At 49.8% G+C, this 20,095-nt stretch overlaps 1 protein-coding gene across 6 annotated transcripts; it reads left to right on the top strand.

The window, feature by feature from the left end:
- Positions 1-6,442: 6,442 nt before the first annotated feature.
- Positions 6,443-18,933, top strand: MGP (matrix Gla protein). Of its 6 annotated transcripts, none has more exons than XM_065416793.1 (8): positions 6,443-6,550; positions 8,847-8,952; positions 10,938-11,023; positions 11,336-11,407; positions 14,212-14,356; positions 15,405-15,440; positions 17,151-17,226; positions 18,551-18,933. In XM_065416793.1, exons 5-8 carry the CDS (start codon positions 14,296-14,298, stop codon positions 18,696-18,698), a joined length of 321 nt encoding a protein of 106 aa, XP_065272865.1. In that variant the 5' UTR covers positions 6,443-6,550; positions 8,847-8,952; positions 10,938-11,023; positions 11,336-11,407; positions 14,212-14,295; the 3' UTR covers positions 18,699-18,933. The 6 variants fall into 6 exon arrangements, with proteins under 6 accessions (XP_065272865.1, XP_065272872.1, XP_065272880.1 ...); XM_065416800.1 differs by having other exon boundaries at positions 10,948-11,023; XM_065416816.1 differs by lacking the exon at positions 6,443-6,550 and adding an exon at positions 8,659-8,679.
- The last annotated feature ends 1,162 nt before the right edge of the window (positions 18,934-20,095 follow it).

The following is a 20,095-nucleotide window of genomic DNA, read 5'->3' on the forward strand; positions in this document are numbered from 1 at the left end:
GGCTGGGATGGAAGAGGAAACCACAGCAGATTAAGGGACAGGAAGAAACTAACATGGGGTTTTTTACAAAGTGGGTATTTTTTGGTAGTTAGATGCAGAAAACAAGGGGATGACATAATATGGAAACTCTTCCCAGTGAACCAGCGGGGGGAGGAGCAGCAGTGGACTGATGACTGATCACATTCAGGACTCACACGCTAAGGTTTTGCATACACTTGCAGCGGCATGTAGGATAGATGTAGCTATACTCCACAATGAAAAGCAGGCTGTGTCCACGCTGTGGTGTGCAGCTACATGCAGCAGTGAAAGGCTCTGGCAGGGAGAGGCAGTGGGGAAAGGTGTTGCCGGAGCCTTTCCCCATTGCCTCCCCCCACCAGAACCTTTCTCTGCTGCTGGAGTCTTTCCCTGCAGAGGGGAAAGACTCTGGGGCTACGTCTACACTTACATCCAGGTGTCAAGTATATATACTATGCACCCCCACCCCCACCTCCAGCACGGGTATAAATAGTGGTGTAGATGGTGAGGCACTGCTTAGGCGAGTAAAGACATTCCAGAACCTATGGGAATGTGCCCCACATGGCTCTCTACATGCCCAGGCAGTGCCTCCCACGTCTGCACTGTTATTTTTGACAATGTAGTGTCCTGCTGCCTCTCTCATGCTCCAACCTTTCCCTGCTGCAGGGAGCTGCCATCTACAAACTATTTCTTCTCAGTGATCCCTCTTCCCTGCTTGTGAATTTTGTTTTGCTCCCTGCTGTCCAGAGAACATTGGATCCTGCATTTTTGATCGATCTAGAACACGTTTAACCTTTAATCCACTCCTGTTGTGGGCAAAGGAGCCCTAATCTGGCTGCTTTAATGTCTGCAGGGCAGTTTGAGGGGATTGGAAGGGAGGGATGGGTTAGGAAAGGTCAGATTAAAAGGCAAATACGATGGTACTTTGCTCAAGAACAGACACCAATCCTAAATTAGATGATTTTGCTAAAATGATCAGTGGCGAAACTGTTATTGACATGTGAATGGTCATCGTTGGGACTCAGCGTCAACACCTGAGAGATTCATACCGCTCACAGAGCTATTGTTTCAGGCTGTGTGCAGACATTGCTGCATCGAGTCAAATTCAGCAGGGCTTCTCCACAACTGAAAGGGCTAGGAACTTGAGGCTAGAGCAGAGATGGGCAACCTTTGGCACGCGGCTCGCCAGGGTAAGCCCCCTGGCGGGCCGGGCCGGTTTGTTTACCTGCCGCGTCCGCAGGTTCGGCCAACACGGCTCCCACTGGCCGCGATTCGCTGCTCCAGGCCAATGGGAGCCGCATTGACCAAACCTGCAGACGCGGCAGGTAAACAAACCAGCCCGGCCCGCCAGGGTGCTTACCTTGGCGAGCCGCGTGCCAAAGGTTGCCGATCCCTGGGCTAGCTCCTCAGCTAGTGTAAATCAGCATAGCTGCCTTGACTTCAGTGGGGTTATGTTGAGATATGCCAGCTTTGTCAAATGAAATGTTCAATCTGCAGAAATGGATGAGGGCTCCAGAAGAGTGCTGGTATGGCCTATCACCAAGTAGCCACTTAATCTAACCCCAGACTGGCAGGAAGAGGGGAGTGGTGTGTTAAGAGGGATGTGGCAAGGGGTAAGGGGGAGGGGCACAGTGGCTAAAGGAAACTAACCATCAAAATAAAATATAGTCACTAAGGCGGGCTGGAAAGATTTGTTTAGCTGTGTACCAAAACAGACTGCGTTTGTGAGTGGAAAGAGGTGGAGGAGGCAGGGAAAGCAATGAGGAGGGGAAGGGTCCTTGTCTCTCTTCTGTCTGACGGCAAGCCAAGACCTGCCATCCAAAATACACATGTCAGATGGGACAGGTTGGGTTTTTGAACCACTTCTCCCCGTGACTGACATTAGTGTTCCTGCCGTCGTCCAGGGTGCTGCCAAACCAGACATTCATCTTGTTTTTTATTCCATGTAAACATGAACTGGCTGCCAGCCTTCGCCTCCCTCCAAAGAGTACACAGCCAGATTAACATTATCATGGAGAATGGGCCCCAGCTGCTTCCAGGTATACATCCCTCATTCCCCTGCTCTTAGCTGCTTAGGAGGGATCGAGTCCCACTCAACCCCCTGCCCAGCTCACAAGAGGCAGTGGGTCGTTGATGAATGGGACATGCAGTAATGAAAGACTCTAACATTTAGTCGATCGGGAATCAGGGCCGGTGCAAGGAAGTTTCACGCCCTAGGCGAAACTTCCACCTTGTGCCCCTCCCCCCCAGCCCTGCGGCAGCTCCCCTTCCCCCCCCGCCCTGAGGCGCCCCCCACCCTGCGGCAGCTCCCCCCCCCCGGGAGCCGTGCAGCAGCTCCCCACCCCAGCTCACCTCTGCTCTGCCTCCTCCCCGAGCACGCCACCCCCGCTCTAATTCTCCTCCCCTCCCAGGTTTGCGGCACCAAACAGCTGATTGGCGCTGCAAGCCTGGGAGGCGGGAGAAGTGGAGTGGTGACTGCACGCTCAGGGAGGGGGCGTAGGAACGCTGTAAAAAAAAAATTGGGGGCACCGCTTTTTGGCGCCCCCAAATCTTGGCGCCCTAGGCAACCGCCTAGTTTGCCTTAATGGTAGCACCGGCCCTGTCGGGAATGTTCAAACAATACTGATGAGACAAAATAAGGATTAATGGTAACATTTGAATAGGAAACAGGAATCGACACCTTTGCCTGGGATAGTCATATAGCAGAGCAGACCCACAGCAACAGGACTTTTACTTCAGTGTCTTTCCCCCTAAGGGATTGTCTACACATACAGCAGCACAGCTGCACCGATGCAGCGCGTGTGGTGGAAGACGCTCAGTCTATGCCAATGGGAGAGAGTTCTCCTGCCGGCATCATAAAACCACCTCCACCAGATGCGGTAGCTATGTGAGTGGGAGAAGGTTTCTCACCAACAGAGCGCTGTCCACCCTGGTGCTTATGTCAGTGTAACATATGTCACTCAGGCTAGGTCTACACTGGGGGGGGAGGAGGGATGTCGATTTAAGATACGCAAATTCAGCTACGCGAATAGCTGTATCCTATTCGACTTACCCTGCTGTGAGGACGGCGGCAAATCGACCGCCGCGGCTCCCCCGCCGACGGTGCTTACTCCTCCTGACGAGGTGGGAGTACGCGCGTTGATTCGGGGATCGATTTATCCGTCTAGATGAGATGCGATAAATCGATCCCCGAGAGATCGATTTCTACCCGCCGATCTGGGCGGGTAGTGTAGACTAGCCCTCAGGGGGTGGTTTATTTACCTGCCTGAGTGATATCAGTTATGTCGACATAAGCTGTTGTGTAGACATAGCCTTAGGGTATGTCTACACTGCCCATCTTACAGCATGGCCGCGGCAGCGCCGTGACATGGGCAGTATAGACACGCTTTATCGCTGGTGGAGAGCTCTCCCGGCGATAAAAAAAACCGCACCCTGAACGAGGGGTGGTAGCTTTATCGCCGGGAGCGCGGTTCCCAGCGATAAAGCGCTGTCTATACTGACGCTTTTCATTTTGTTGCTCCGGGGGGGGGGTGTGTTTTTTCACACCCCTGAATGAATGAAGTTTTAGCGCTGAAAGTGGCAGTGTAGACACAGCCTTAGTTGGGACCTTTAATATAGGAGTTCAGGGCTGCCCAGAGGGGGGGGCAAGTGGGGCAATTTGCCCTGGGCCCCGCAGAGGCCCCGCGAGCCCTGGCCTGGCGGCAGTCCGGGTCTTCAGCAGCATTTCGGCGGCGGGGGGCCCTTCAGTCGCTCCGGGTCTTTGGCGGCGGGTCCTTCAGTGCTGCCGAAGATGCGGAGCTACTGAAGGGCCCCCCCACCGCCAAAATGCCACCAAAAACCCGGACCGCCGCCGGGTGAGTACAAGCGCCGCAGCTCCCCTGCTTTGCCCCAGGCCCCCTGAGTCCTCTGGGCGGCCCTGTAGGGGTTTGAAGCTAGCTGGAATGGATCCCTTTTCTTAGCTACCTAGGAAATTAGATCTCTTGTTTTGATTGCCCCAAGCTGCCAGCCTGTCTTGAGAGCCTGTTGAATTCTCTTCCCTCCTAGTCCTGAGCAGCATAAAGCCTCTTATCTCTGCTGGGATCAATGAGAACAGCCCCATATGTTGTTGTTGCATGTCTCAAGAGAAGCAGCCAACGCCTCTATTAGGCGGTACAGGAGGAATGCTGGCTCAGCCCTGGGGCATTCTCAGAGGCACCAACAATCACAGGAGGATCCAGGAATGAGGGTGTGCAATCAGCCAGGCAGTACGAGATGGGAAATGGCATCAATCCCAAGGCCGGCTGGGACATGTATGTCAGGAGTGGTTTAAAGTCAATTTCATACCCCAGGGTTGAATGTGCCAAGGAGGAGACAGAAGAGTGATAAAGGTAATAACGCAAACACTGGTGTTTATTTTCAGTTAGGTGAGAAGGAGCTGAAGTAGACCTCCTAGCTGTTTCTCTGTCTTTGTGAGTTACTCCCTTCTCTCTTCTAATTTTGCTGTGTCTTCTCTGAGCCTTTTGTAAAATCTCCCATTGTCGCTATAGTATGGGTGCAGCTCCCAGTGGGTGCAACAGTAGTGCAGACTATTTACGGAGGCTGTTTGAAAAGTCGGTGCCTGTGGATTCTTTGCCAATTCTTAGGGGCTCCCACTGCAGAGGAATCCAGTCATGACACTAGGAGAGTCTCTGGGCTCCTCCACTCACACACTAGCATCCCTCACCCTTTTGGGGGTTGAGATGAGAGGGGACCTTGACCCCCAGCCAGCACTGCCATCAAGCGCATTGGTCTGGTGGTCCCTCTGGGGTACTGCCCCAGCCCCAGCTTTGCATTTGCCCCCAGGGGGTTACACACGATGCCCCCACCTGGTAAGGAGATGCCCTTGGGTTGCCCATTATGTTACCTTTTTGGATCTGGAGTCGATATCAGCAAGTTCCTGCACTGGGCACCAGCCAAAAGTTGTGGCAACTAAATGACTCTCATGTAGGTCCAAACTGTCACCTCTGGGAGGGGGAGAATTCCAGTCCTCTGGTCGCCCAAAATCCAACCCCTATGTTTCACCATGAAGAAGGTGAAAAAAAACCAACCAGCCTTGGCCAATTTGGTGGCATAGGGAAAAATTCCTTCCCAGCCCCAAAGTAGCAACTAGCACAGCCCGCAGCGACCAAGATAAGGGAGGGGTGGGGGAGGTTGACTACTGGAAACCAACAAACAGGAAGTGGCTCTGAGCACATGGGTCTTATCATAGCTCCAAATTACAGGCCAAATCTTGTGAGACCTCAAGCCTACCACGGAAGTCGGTCCTGTGGGGTCTGGAAATTTCATAGGACCGGGCCTGTCCTGTCCGTTTGCCTTCTCCCATCCCGGGAGCCACCAAAACAAAGCCTTCACTAGGCTTGGTCCCTTAACTCAGAATAGTGTCAGTGATTTGAAAGGGTCTCAGAGATTCCAAGTGTCACCTATACAATAACTTGAACCCAGAGCCTCTAGGCTTCCAGACAGTGTCAGTCACAGACTCTAGCCCTAAAGATCCACAGACTCCATCCTAAAGATTCAGAGAGTTCAGACATCGTTACGTATACAACTCAGATACCTCATTGGAGGGCCCTTGACTCTGGAACATGTTCTCCTGTTGGACGAACAGAGTCTGTTGATGTTTTAGGCAGCCTGGACTGTCTATGCTTTCCCATGAGCAGGGTAAGAGTGGGATCTATAGGGACTGTATCCACGGCAGACATACTCAGTGACTGCCTGATGGGTGCCTTTTAAAAATCTAATAAATATGACTTATTTATTATTTACTGAATTCCTTGAGCAGGTTCAACAATGAACACCACACAGAATGCCTCAAATGACAGCTGCCTCAAGGAGTTTACAATCTAAGTGAGACAGAAAATACACCAGGCAACAAGCAGAAGATAAAAGACTCTGGGGGCTATAGATGTGCTTTAAAAAGAGTAGAAAAATGCTATAAATATAATGCACTGATTTCTAAGGCCTTGTCTGTACTGGGAAAATGCACTGTACTAGAAAATGTGTTAATTAACCTTGGGTTAACTATGACCAGCTAACACATTTGTAAATTCAATTTGTGCTTGTGCGCTCTAGGTGCTAATCCTGTTTAGTAGCGAATTAGCTAGCACATTTTTCTAACCCAGCACACTTTCCCAGTGTAGACACGGCCTTAGGTGGTTGATAAGTATATATGAGAATGAGAAGATAAGTATTGCAGCCTTATGGATTCCAGACAGTAGGGTTACCATATTTCAATACTGCAAAAAGAGGACACTACACGGGGCCCCGGCCCCGCCCCAACTCCGCCCCGGCCCCGCCCCAACTCCATCCCTTCCCCAAAGTCCCCGCCCCAACTCTGCCCCCTAGGGTGACCAGATCACCCAGGCCAAATATCGGGACGCGGGGGGGGGGCAGAGCAAAAAAAAAAAAAAAAAACCCGGCGGCAGAGCAAAAAAAACCCAACAACCCCCCCCCCCATTCCTCCGCCCTCCGCAAGCGCTGGAGGGAGGCCCAGGAGACGCAGGGGGAGCGCGGGGCCAGGGTGAGTAAGTCCGGCCTGGCCCCAAGCGCAGGCAGGACTCGGGCGCGGTACCTGGAGGGAGAGTAGGGGGGCAGCCCGCGGGGCCAGGCGGCGGCTGTTCTCCCCACCTGGGCAGCGGGACTCGGGAGCAGCCGCTGCTGCAGCTCCCACTGCCGCGGGGGGAGGAAGCGGCCAAGCACGTGGCGCTCGGCGGCTGCGGCTCTGGCGCCCGGGCCCGAACCCTCCGAGCCCGGGCCTGCTGCGGGGACCTAGCAGCGCACACACTGCGCCCAGCCCCTGGCCAGTTGTGTCTGGGCTGGCTGCCCAGCTGGTGCTATCCCGCGGGCGGCCCTGGGGCGGAGGTCTTGGCAGCCCCGTTCGTTCCCTTGCGGGACCCGAGTGGGACGGGGGGGCTGGGGCCTGCTGCCCCCACTCCGGGGCCGCCCACAGGATTGCACCAGCTGGGTCCCCGCAGCAGGCCCGGGCTCAGGGGGTTCACGCCCCGGGCGCCAGAACCACAGCCGCCGAGCGCCACATGCTTGGCTGCTTCCCCCCGTGGCAGTGGGAGCTGCAACAGTGGCTGCTCCCAGGTCCGGCTGCCCAGGTGGGGAGAACAAACAGCCACCCCCTGGCCCCTGCGGGGAAGTTGCTTTGGCCCCCGCCGCGGTGGAGAGTGGTGGGAGCCGGGAAAGTTGGAGCCCGGGGAGGAGGCGGTCCCCTTACCATGCCTCCCTATTTTCCTGGACATGTCCTGCTTTTTGGAAATTCCTCCCGGACGGGGATTTGAGGACCAAAAAGCTGGACATGTCCAGGAAAATCCGGACGTATGGTAACCCTACCAGACAGTCATCCATGTACCCCAAAACCAGAGAGTCCCGAGAGTGTCACCAATCTCTGCACATAGAGCAGCACCCATTCCTCCACTCTCCATGCTTATTCTCTCATGGGTTTTCTCTCCATGTCCTACCAATGGACTCCAAGCTAGAGCCGGACAGAGCTTGGTCTCCAAGATTAAAGAATTTTCCCACTACATGAGCAACTACAAACTCTGCAGAACTGTGTGAGCTAGTTTTGGGATGAGGATTATTATACACCAGGGGCTTGGAGTAAAATTAAACCATTGGCAGCCTTTCTGTTTCCTATTCAAACAAAATCAGGACTGTGGCATATTTAGCGCTGGGCCCCAGTCCCAAGGCAGGAGGGAGAAATAGTTCATAGCAGTATAGGGAAAACTGATCAGACCCTCATCTTTTTTCATCCTCTCCCATTTTACGAGAACAAGGAATCTCTTGATAAAAATTAACAGCTGGTAAATTTACTACAAATAATAATAATAATAATAATGAAAATACTTCTTCAAAGAGCATGTAGTTAGCCTGTGGAATTCACTATCATTGGAGGTCATCAGGTCAAATACTTTTGCTGGAACTTAATGTTATGGGCATTAATACCATGTCTAGTTATGCATATGAAGATAAGAGTAATCCAATCTCATGCTTCAGGGCATAGGGATTTTTTTTCCTACTCCCCCCAGAGCATTGCACAATAGGCTGGGTATATTATGCCTCCCCTCTTTGCCCACAGCTTCCCCTGAAGGCACTGGCTGCAAACAGACAAAAAACAGACTTGGTATGATCTGATACAGCAAATTTCATTTCCTTATGAAAGAGGAAATCTAGGGTGAGGGCTTTTCAGAGGTAGCATAGACCTGAGTCGGTCCTGCACCTCAGACCTTGAGGGTAAAAAGCATGTATAGGCACTGGTATTTCCATTCCAGATGGACAAAATAGGGTGTTTCTTATAATAATAGATTCAATCCAATTTTGCATCTCAAAACAACTGCAGATTTTGGATCTAAAAACCTATCTAGGGTCTTTGGTCCAAAACAACCAATATGATTCTCTTTATCCAGCAGATGAATGAAAGATGCTGGCTTTGAACAGAGTGAGGTCACAGTCACTTTCTTATCTCTCTGCAAGTCTGGACAGGAAACTAGGCTGGATTAAACTCATCTGGCTCCAGAGAATGAGTCAGATCATGACATTGCGCAACTTGAGGGGCAGGAGGTGGGAAGGAAAGTGCAGAGGAGGGAGGAATTCTGTTTTGCCATCCCACAGGAGCTCAGCTCAGCAGCATCCTGTGTTTTTACAGTGAGAGTCTTGATTTTGTTTTTTTTAACCTAATTTTTATGTGTTGCTTGATGTACAAGTTCAGTCTAGTTACTCATAGGGATGCCTATGCCATAGTGTGTGAGCTCCAGCCAATTAGTAAAACAAAAATAACATTAGCAATCTTCTCTTCCTTCCTTCCTTCCCAGGCTGAAGGAGAAATAGCTTGATCAGTTTGCCTGGGTGTGTGTGGTGAAGAGCTCATTGAGGGAAAGCCAAGTACAGAGATGAAGTTTGCACTTAGTTCTGAATATGGTGAGGCCCATGGGCATTCATATCAGTTTATGGAGTGAGCTCCCCAACCTAGGTCCAGCTCTTGTGAAAGGTCTGTCTCCTCTGCTCACGACCCTCTCCCCCCCCCCCCGCCCCCCATTGGTAACAGCTTTATTGTTTCAATTTAACGAAGCTGTTGTGAGAAGTCATGGTCATAGACAGAGAGTTGATCTATCATGTAGCTAGGGTCAATCTCATGGAGAGCTTTTAATATTAGGATAAAAAGCATAAACTGGCCTCTGTATTCAATGGAGAGATGGTGCAGGAATGAAACAATGGGCTAATGTGTTCCTGATGACCTGTGTTACTAAACAAGAGGACTGCTGTGTTTGGTACCAACCACATGCTATTTGGGCATCCAACAGCAGGGAGTAGTCCAAACGAATCCCATGGCTGCAGAACAACTTAATGAACTGAAGGCACTTCCTCAGAGCACTTTCCTCATCCTACCAGCATCACTTGGTCTTACCCTGGTTTCAGCTTTAGCCAGTTGGTCTTCACCCAGGTGCTGTTTTCAGTTTGACTTCAAGGGAGATGGTGCTGTTTATGTTTCATGTAGAGGAGATGCTGAGCTGGGAGCTGTCCGGGTAGTTCGGTCATCCCACTAGCTGTCCCTCTTGTTTCCTTTTGATGTTGACTGACATGGGGAGTGGACCGAACATGGCAGGAGACTCTGCACCTGGAGGAACAGTTGCCCATAACCATCCATTAGGTTTGGTCAAAGAGGAAAAGTTGAGCCATCTCAGGATGTTTCATTTCACCTTCGCAGCCTCTTGGAGTTGGAACAGGTGTGTTTCGCGATCTATGCCCCAAAGAGGCACCCAGCAGGATGACTATGGATGTGCTTCTCTTGTCTATGGACAGGAGGAAGTCCTCCACCATCCACTAGCACAAAAAGTGGAGTCTATGAACTGTGCCCTGTTCTAAAGCCTCAGAATAACACAGAAAATTGCTATCTGATAAACGGCATTGGAGAAGGTGAGGCTCTGCCCCTCGATCCCTACCCCAGGGAGCAGGTGAGGCCATGCCCTCCTTCCTTCTGCGCTGGCCTGTGGAATGGGGCCAGTCACAGTGCACTGGGGTGGGGGGAGGGGAGCACATCATTCAGCTCTATTAGGCAAGGAACAGCCCTAGAAGAATAAGTGGGCCAGATCCTGGGTCCTTGCTCTAGCCCCAAGCTGGCTCTGTGAATAACTGCATCATCCCCTCATTCTCCAGCTCGGAAATTCTGGCCTCAAGATGCTGTGCCTGGGCTGTGAGGGCCATGAAGGTGCTTGCACCAGGAACATGTGCGACAGCTGTTATCTTGGCCAACACACCGGAGGCCTCCCAAGCTAAAAGCACGAGTCACTCACTACATCTTGAGCTAACGAGCCAGTCTTTGTAACAGGGGCTGTAACTGTCTCACCTCCTCTGTGTACTGGGCAGGGGAGACATGGAACACACACTGAGCAGTGGGTCATGCCACTTGGCTAGCCAGCAAGTAGTCATAGGTTCTACAATAAACTGGGGCGCCCCCATATAAATTAATCTATTGCTGGTCCTCTAAGTCAATAGTTACCCTGCAGTTTTTATTCTGTGACTAAATTGGACTAAGTTTGATCTTTCTTTGTAAATGGGAAGCTAAGGTTTTTAGTTGTTTGCTTAGTGCGTGTAATAGATTTTCTTTACTTTAATCCCACTAACAGCTCATTTAGAAGCTGCCACCCTGACAAGCTCCCACCCCGTTCCAACTTCTCTGAGCTCACTCTGTCAGTGTGGTACTTCTCACTTCATCTGAGGCATCTATTTGTTAATGGAGGAAAAAGAAAATCATTGTTGGAGGCCCCTCCAAGGCAGAGAGCTCACATCACCTGAGCTTTTCTCTCCTACTTTACTGTGCCACTAAGAAGGGACTCCAACCAACAGTGAGGGAGGTGTGAGGGGACGGGATGAGGGAGGGGGCAGCCTCTGACCTTATCCCACAGTGTATTGCAGGTGTTCCTGCTGACCAGCTCTGCCGAGAGTGGTTCTGACTCAGTGCATGATTATTGGAAGAGTTAGTGAGGAGGAGGTAAATTCAGTCATCAAGGAAAGAGACTAGACCTCCATTTAGGGAGCCTCTGCCCACACTGCTGGTTAATGGCTTGGACCCAGATAGCTTGCTCTAGACGCGGCCTCGACCCCATTAGCCACTGGCATCCGCTCTGGCTCCCCCCTCTCCTGGCTCAATTTCCTGAGGTTTCTGGTTTCCTGAGTGAGGGCAGAAGGTGTTTTTGGCAGAGAAGGTGGGAGCCTGGGGGTGGAGGGTGGATCCAGCGGGGGAGACAGAAGAGGAGGAGTCACTGATCACTGATAATAAATAAAAAGGCCCCCTCTTCTCCAGTTAATGCTACAGGACGCTGGGAGAACTCCCCCTTAGACAAGAGCTGCAGAGTGAAGAGGAAGCAAGTCCAGAGTGAGTATGCAGAGACCTCCCTGTAGTTAGTTAGTTATTAATGTCTGTGCAGTGCTTTGCAGCAGGAAAATGTTAGAGAGATGCTATGGAATGTATTATTATCTCATCCACCATGACAAGGGCCCCAGGGCTGCCGTTGCAGCGCTACCCCTTACCAAGGGACTGCAGAAATTTCCACAAAGTTTGCAGGCAGTTAATATTAGCTCCTGTTCTGTGACTACTGCACACCAGAGAATGCTGTTAGATAGCAAGGGCTGGGAGTCGGATGTTGGGCTGGGTGTGTTCCACCATGGGGTGTGCGCATTTGTGGCTTCACCTGGTGAGGTAGGAGGGTGTAGCCCCCGGGGAGGGATGTGTGTGTGTGTAAGGAGCCAAGTGAATGCAGTTCCCAAAGCAACAACGGAGGCGCTCACCCTGGGACAGCGCAGAAGAGTGGTTAATTTGACTTCCAATAAGGTCTGTTTGTGGATAAAAGCGAAGTGTTTGGGCTAACGCCCGTTTATGACATGCCCTCACTTCTGTGGTGGCGATGTGTGTGATGCCACAGGCATTCTGGGAGCACTGAGTGACTCGGGAAGAAAGCAGAGGCTGGGGCAGTGACCCTGAGAACTCAGCACTGAAGGACAGGACAGGTACATGGGGTGGGGTTGGTTATGGCATTTATCACTGTGCGACCTCATCACCAGCACCTCTCTCTGCATGTCCTTCCAGCATCTCCCTCGCTGTGTGCCAGTCACTGTCTCTCCAGGCTCACTCCTTATCCCTTTCACTTCAGCCTTCCCACAGGCTGCTGGATTGGCCATGATTTAAGCCCACACTCTGTAAAAACCCCTGAACTGCATGGAATGCAACAAATCCTTACCCAGGCCCAGAGGCTCCCTTAAAAAGGGGCGACCGCTGCTCTCAAATCCAGGAGGTGCTGGGGTGCAGGGAGAGGAAAGGGAGCTGGGGAAAAGGGATCAGAGGGGAAAGGGAGCAGGGCATATCAGACCCCATTTCTGCTCTTTACCACAGAGTAACTGGGGGCTCCTCATCATCCCAGGCTGAACACTGTATATGAGTAATCGGTGCATGGGTGTGAGCTGGAATGGGGCTGGTGGTAGAAAGGGGGAAGGCGCGATGTGTGGTCATCCTCTCCTGTGTTGGGCAAAAGGAGGAAGAAAAGCACCTTATTCTCACTGGGGGCCCCTGGTTACAGGCTCTACTGATTTCAGGTCTTTTTCTCCCGCTGAGGATCAGAGGATCTGGACAAGAGCTGTGAGTTTGGAGTTAACTGTTTCTTGGCATTGGTAGGGTGATTGGCAAAGCCCAGAGTAATCTGGTCCTTTCACAGGTCCAAGGCTCAGCCCAGTAGGGAATCATTTGGTTCCTGGCAAAATTCTGGTGCATTATAGGGTTCCTGTTCCATGCAGGCACATGCAGAGTGTGAATCCTCCAGGAGAGGACTGGACACATGTAACCCCAATGGCAAGGAGTAACAGCGACAACTGAGCAACTGTCTCACTGGCCTCAGGGAATGAACTGAGCTGGATTTGTGCCCACTGCCTAGGCTGTGTGACAGCTCCAGACTCCTGGAAAACTGCACGCAATCCCACAGGCTGGCCTGGTGCAAGGGGAGCTACGTCAGAGCTCCTCAGTGAGCTCCATTTGGCTGCAGTGGCCTCTTACCACTGCCCAGCTCAGCTGCAGCCATTGCCCAGTGCACCCTGTCCTCACACACGCTGCTCTGGCCGTGGCTTCACATGTGGTTTAAGTGAAACCACTGATCCCATCTCTCTTCTCTTTGAGTTGGCAGCCATGAGGCTACAGACGGCAGCGCACATTCCCCCTCAGGGCCAGCTAGCCTGGTGCTGGAAACTGGAAAAGAGTTTCCCACATAGCAAGTCAGAGTACGTTTGCTGAACCACTGGAGCAGACTGTGAAGTACTTCTGGCTCCTGCTAGCCTGCAGAGCAATAGATTTGGTTTGAACTTGGGTCCCCTGTATGGCAGGGAAGAGTGTTAGCACCAAATCATGTTCCAAGAGTCAGCAGCTCAGAGCGAAGGATCCATCCTTCACCCAAAGAAGAGGTGGCCCCATTCTACTTAGGGAGCAGTGTTTGTGTGGGACCCCAGAGAATAAATGTAGAGATAGGTTTCTAGGGGCTACTGCAATATACATGTGAACTAACAATAATCCCAGCAGAGGATGGGGATCCCATCAGGGTTTGAGTACCATGAAGGGCACAGTAGGGTGTGTGTGTGGGAAAACAACAGGATTGAACTTCTATCTTTCCCCTGGTAGATGGAGTTCAACCAGAGCAGTACTGGGGTACATTAGGGACCAGTCTGAGGGGAAACCAAGGATGGAACATTTGAGATCAAATTTCCCCATCTCTCCAGGAAGCAGGGGGTTGTTCCCAATCCTTCCAGCCGTGGAGCTGACAGACAGTGCGGGCTCTGTGTGTCTGGACCAAGGGTGGTGACGGCAAGGAGGGGAGATCAGAGGAGGAATTAGGGAAGCAAGTGTGTGGTCCTCCTCGGTGTCTGGAACTACTCTCATATAGTTCAACATTTCTGGACATGCAGTGTTAACAGCTCACCTCCTTTTGAACTCTGGCACCCTCCCCCTGCAGCAAGGGCAGGGAAGGGAGTGTGCCTACCCCACCACCAAAGCCTGATTAGACCTGTTTATAGAGGGTGTTTTGTAACAGTCCCATAGAAGGTGAGTGCCAGCCAGGCCCTACCTTCCCCAGGCTCCTTCATCTGATTCCTCCCCTCCCAGCTGCTGCTTTCATAATAAACACTCCACTGCTAACTTTGCAGCCTGTCCAGAATTTCCCGCTGCCCTCAGTGGAAAGAGAGTAAGACAGAGAGCGAGAGAGTGCAAGAGAGAGTGACTCCCACACAATGCGGACCCTCATCCTCCTCACGCTCCTGGCTGTTTTGATGGTGGCAGCTTTCTGCTATGGTAGGTGACCTCTTTTATTGGAGCTTGTTTGGAGTGGCAGCCAGTCACAGACACCTCTTGGTCTGTTCAGATGTTTTGCTTTGATGTTTATCTCCCCTTATCTGTTGCTGTCCCCTTGCCCATCCACTCCCTTTACCACTGTGTCAGACCACTCTGCCTCTACTCCAGAGCTCAATCACCTAGATACTTTTGCCTCCAGTCTAGAGCCGCCTGCACTTCAGACCCTTCCTCTTTACCACAGACCATTCTGTCACCACTGCAAACTATCCCCACATCCTCGACAATCCCAATCTGTGTGGATCATAGAAAGAGGAGATGGAAGAAACCTAAATTAGTCCTTCCTTAGTCAACACAACTTGTGGATGCACTGGAGGGGAGATCCCAGGTGCTGTTTACATATCAAAGTGATGCAGGGTCTGGTAAGGGAAATTCCTTATATAGATCCCAGGCCCTATTTCCTATAAGAAGGTGACTCTCTGAACTGTCCCTGGTTTGCCATTCTGTTGCATCCTCAGCTGCTTGCCTTTCCTTTGTTAATGGCGAGCGAGATTTTTCCACCCACCTTCCCTTTCTCCTTTTGAATGTCTCTCCCATTTTCTCTAGAATGCATACACTTGCATATTAATGGACCGATCTGACCTTGCACTGAAATATGCATATTTAGTGGTGATTTGTATTTCTATAGCATTTTCCATCTAAAGATCTCAAAGGGCTTTACAAATATGAATTCATTAATTAAGCAGCCTGCCCCCACTGTGAAGTAAATAGGTGTCATACCTGTTATATAGAGGGATACATAAAGGAACAGAAGGTCAGTGATGCTCCCAAGGATAACATAGTAAATCAGTGGCACAGCCATGGATAGAACCCAGTGGTTCAGTCCTCTGTTCTGACCACTAGGTTGCCTTATTCCTTTCCTTGCTTTTCCTTTTAATCAGTGAATGAGACTTCTCAGTCTCTCTTCCCTTCGGTTTATTAATGGTGAGTGAAAAATTCTGTGTTCCATAACTACAGTGCCTCACTGAATGTTTTTCTCTTCTTTCTCCAGAGTCCCACGAGAGTATGGAATCCCATGAGTTTGTCAGTAAGAGACAATTTTACTACTTTGTTTAAATTAGAGGGGAACTAAGGGACTCCCATACTCCACTGTCTTCACCACTCTGCTAGGAGTTCAGCTGAGCCTGGCAGGCATGAGAGTGGGGGACTGGTGGAAATTAGAAAGGGGAAAATAAACCACTCCAGACAAATTGGATTTCTTTGGTGACAGAATTTCCAGATGAGTGGAAGGGGGAACAAAAAAGATAAAATACATGTTGAATCCAGGAAAGCATATGACATAATGTCTTACAAAATCTTACCTGAAAACTAACTGGAATTAGCTTTGACCACTGACATATTCCCTGAAAAGGGTCTTAAAAAATGCTATTGCTAAATAGCAATGTACTGAGTTTGGGAAGAGCTGCCTAAGAGGTGCAGCAGAGATCAGTGCCACATCTGATATTAAACCATTAATTAGATGCTGTAAGGGAACTCACCCCTCACTGCCTCCCCTTGTCACTTCAAGGAGCAGCTAAGATTGGCAGGCATGAGAGCATGGAGCTATTACTCATCTGGAAAAAGGAGTAAGCAGCATGTTGATTCAATTTGAAGAGGATGATAAATTTGAGGAAGGAGCAATAATAGAGAGCAACCTAAGCAAGTTTAGAATATAGATGGGTAGAATTTTTATTTTTTATTTTGGTAAGGGATTTAACTTGGACAAATGCAAGTTAGTACATTTGGGGAAAAATAATTCAAATTATAGATCTTCAGTGGCAGGGGGACGCGTGGAAAGCAGTAAATTACAAAGGAGATCTTAGGTTCATAGTGATCCAAAAACTGGGCATAATCCTGTAATATGAAGTGGCAGCAAAAAAAAGAGAGCGCCACTATGACTTTGGGCTGTATCTATAGAGGCATCAACCCATCTATATTCTAAACTTGCTTAGGTTGCTCTCTATTATTGCTCCTTCCCCAAATTTATCATCCTCTTCAAATTGAATCAACATGCTGCTTACTCCTTTTTTCAGATGAGTAATAGCTCCATGCTCTCATGCCTGCCAATCTTAGCTGCTCCTTGTAGTGACAAGGGGAAGGCAGTGGGGGGTGAGTTCCCTAACAGAACTAGATCTGGGTACCTTGGCCAAATGACAGCCAAGGGAAACAGGATAATCATGGATAAGTATTTGACAAATGTAAACCCCATAAAGGGAGATGAGAAGAACCTGTTTAGTGTGGTTCAAAGAGATGATACTAGACAATAGACAATTTAGGCTGAATTTTAAGGAAAGAGATCAAGTTATGTGATCTATTAGAGTGTGGAATAATCTCCCTAGAGAAATGAGGGAAGACCCAATGATTGGGTATTTAAAATTGATCTGGAGAATGCACTCTAAGAAACAAGCAGCTGAGGCTGGATGAACAGGGTGATCCAGTGGACTCTTTCCATCATTAATTTATGGAATAAGAGTAGCAGGTTGGTAGAGAACATAAAGTCATGAAGAATAGGAGGCTGGTGAGAATGGCAGGCTAGAGGAACATGGGGTGCCCATGACAATGAGAGGCTGGTAGTTTACAGGACTTTGGAGTACCAGAGGCTAATGAAAATAGAAGGTTGATGGGGTCCAGGAATCCATTGTGAATGGGAGGACAGGTGAGAATGGGATGTTGTCGGAGCAGGATTTGTTTTAAGTAGCTGATGATCTTCACTTCAACTATACATTGATTAAAAATAAATATTCTCTCACCTCATCAGATCCCTTCATTAACAGACGAAATGCCAACGACTTCATGAGAGCTCAGCCGAGACGAAACCTCATGGTGCAGGAGAGGTATGTTTTCATAGGGTCTTAGGACATGGATAGAGGGGGCTTGGGGAGATGAAGATCTCTCCTAAGCAAGTTTAAGTTGTTCCCATTGAGGAAGGCCAGTGCTATTAGCTTGGAGACAGAATTTCCCTCTCAGCCTGGGGGTCCCACTGGGGAACCCAAAACCGATTGAAGATAGAGGGAGATTAACTTGGAGTGTTATTGAGTATGAGAACTCTTCTCAGTGCCCATAGGGCATTAACTAATCAGTCTGAAGAAAGCGCTAGAGGAGGGTGGGGAAATCGCTGGTGTAAATCCTGAGAGGAAGGATGGTCCAACAGTTAGACACCAGTCTAGGCCTTGCGGAGACCCGAGTTAGTTCCCTGCTCTACCACAGACTTCCTTTGGGTCAAGTCAATTAGTCTCTGTGTGCTTCAGTTTCCCATAACAGAACTGCCCTACCTCTCAGGAGTGTGGAGAGGATAAACACTTTACAGATTAGGAGGTGCTCAGATACTACAGTGCTGTGCTGGGGGCCATACGAATCCCTAAAATAGACAGAAACAGGGATTGGGGATGAGGCCTGAAAGAGAAGAAGAGAGGAACCCAGAGCTGAAATGCACAGTTCTGTGTAAGAGAGACTCAAAGGCAGCTCCGATCTCTTACACTGCTGATCTCTTACACTGCTGTCAACCTAGAATAACTCCACTGATTTCAGTGTAGCTACTCTGGAACACAGAGATGAACAGAGATCAGAATCAGGTCCAGGTTGTACGTACAGCATTTTCCCAAGACAAAACTCTTCTCTAATAGTTTGTGTTGGCACCAGAAAGGGAATGGCCTCCCTGACTCTAGGTGTATCTGCCCCTGTATCGGACAGGAGGAAGGTGCCCTTTTTATGAGATTTCCATGTGGCTATGTCAAATGAATAAGAGAAAGAAAGTTCACTGTAATTAGGTTAGCCCTGTGAACGTACTCTTCTAAAGAAGGCGATGAGTTCACATGACCCCCTATGAGAGGGCTAGATGGTCCCTTCATGGGATGTTCCAGCTCCCTTCCCTATCCCTGGCAACATGAAAGATCTGAAGAGCTTATGGCAGCAGGTTTGAGCTACTGGGGAAGTGAGACCCACTCCTCCGCCAACATAAGCCTCTACAGGCCCCATCTGCTGTGAATGGCACTTGGGAAAGGGCTCAGTGCAGGGTTATTGCATTGGCAGAGCCAAGGAGAGCTGAAAGAACTGTAGAGGCATGTGTGGGAAGGTGGGGCAGGAGGACCTGGCCACAAACAGCAAAGTTTAAAATGACAACTTGCTCTCTCCTCCCCTTCCCCTTCCTTGCATATGCAGGATCAGAGAACGCAATAAGACCCCCCAGGAACGCCAGCGAGAGATCTGCGAGGACTACAACCCCTGTGAGCGCTACGCCATGCGCCATGGCTACATCGCTGCCTATAAGCGCTACTTTGGGCAGCAGAGGAGGGGCAAGTTCGAGTAACAAGTTCTCATTCCCGGTGCCTGGAGCCTGGGTTCTGTATCTAGAAAGAGCGACGTCTCTGAAACCTATTAAGTTGCTTGTTAACTGTATGTTATCCTGCCTGCCCTCTGCTTCACTCCCCGGTAACCAGGGATTCCTAGATTTTGTGTTAATTAGCCCAATGCCGCTATAGAGGAGGTTGGACAGGAGCCAGGATGTGGGTGTTTATTAGAAAATAAACTGCTGGTTTGATACTATTTCTTTATGACTCTGTGTTTCCTTGTGTTTTTCTTTGGGGATCTTCTACAGGGAGGGTTAGTTTTTCTCTCTATACTCGACAACAGTACTGTGGTAAATTTGAACATCTATGAATCAGATGTGTTTTAAAGGCTGTAACACAATCAGGACTCTGACCTCTATTCTCTGGGGCAGTGGTGGGCAACCTGTGGCCCATCAGGGTAATCTGCTGGTGGGCCGCCAGACAGTTTGTTTACATTTGCATGGCTGCCCACAACGAACATTGGCTGGGAATGGCAAACCGCGACCACTGGGAGCTGCAGGCAGTCATGCAAATGTAAACAAACTGTCTGGCAGCCCGCCAGCGGATTACCCTGAAGGGCTGTGTGCAGCCCACGGGCCGCAGGTTGTCCTGCGGCCCGTGGGCTGCTCTGGGGTCTGAAATCGGCTTAAATTTTCACAAGTGACTAGTGATTTTGGGTGCCTAACTTGAGACATCTTTAAGAGGACTGATTTTCAGTGAATGGGTTCTCAATACTTTCTGAAAATCAAGCCCCTTCAAGGTGTCTCAAGTGGGACCCAAAGTTACTAATCACTTGTGAAAATGTAGGCAGAGAAGTTAATGATGGAAAAGACCTGCTAACTAACACCATGTCCATACAACTTCCTCATTTGTGATGATGCAGGTCTGTTCTGTATGCTACAGAATAATGTTTTCACCCTTCAGCTCACAGAGAGCCGAGAAGCAATCTACAGCCCAAAGTTTATTCTCAAGCGATGGAACTTCCACCACTTCCATTGTATTTAATCATCTCACCTTTTCTCTGAAATGATAAAATGAGAAACTATTGTATGAAACAGACCCTGTTCTTTCTTGCTCTGCTCCTCTTTCTTGCTGTGCTGGGAAATCAGACAGAGCTCACAGGGCAAAATACCACCCATATAATATATCCCTCCTTTCTCTTGCTGCCTCCTCTGGAATCTGTAGGCCCCAGGGGATAGAAAAAGACCTGAGCCTCAGGGCACAGTGTACACATTGTGCATATATGTGCAGGTATATTGTGGTAGATGCTTAGGAGTAAACATACTGTATTCTTCACTGTACCTTTTAGGGAAGTGGTTCTCAATCAGAGGTATGCATACCCCTGGGGGTACTCAGAGGTCTTCCATGGGGTACATCG

The sequence above is a fragment of the Emys orbicularis genome, chromosome 1, assembly GCF_028017835.1.
Source record: "Emys orbicularis isolate rEmyOrb1 chromosome 1, rEmyOrb1.hap1, whole genome shotgun sequence".
In the NCBI taxonomy this organism is placed as follows: domain Eukaryota; kingdom Metazoa; phylum Chordata; order Testudines; family Emydidae; genus Emys; species Emys orbicularis.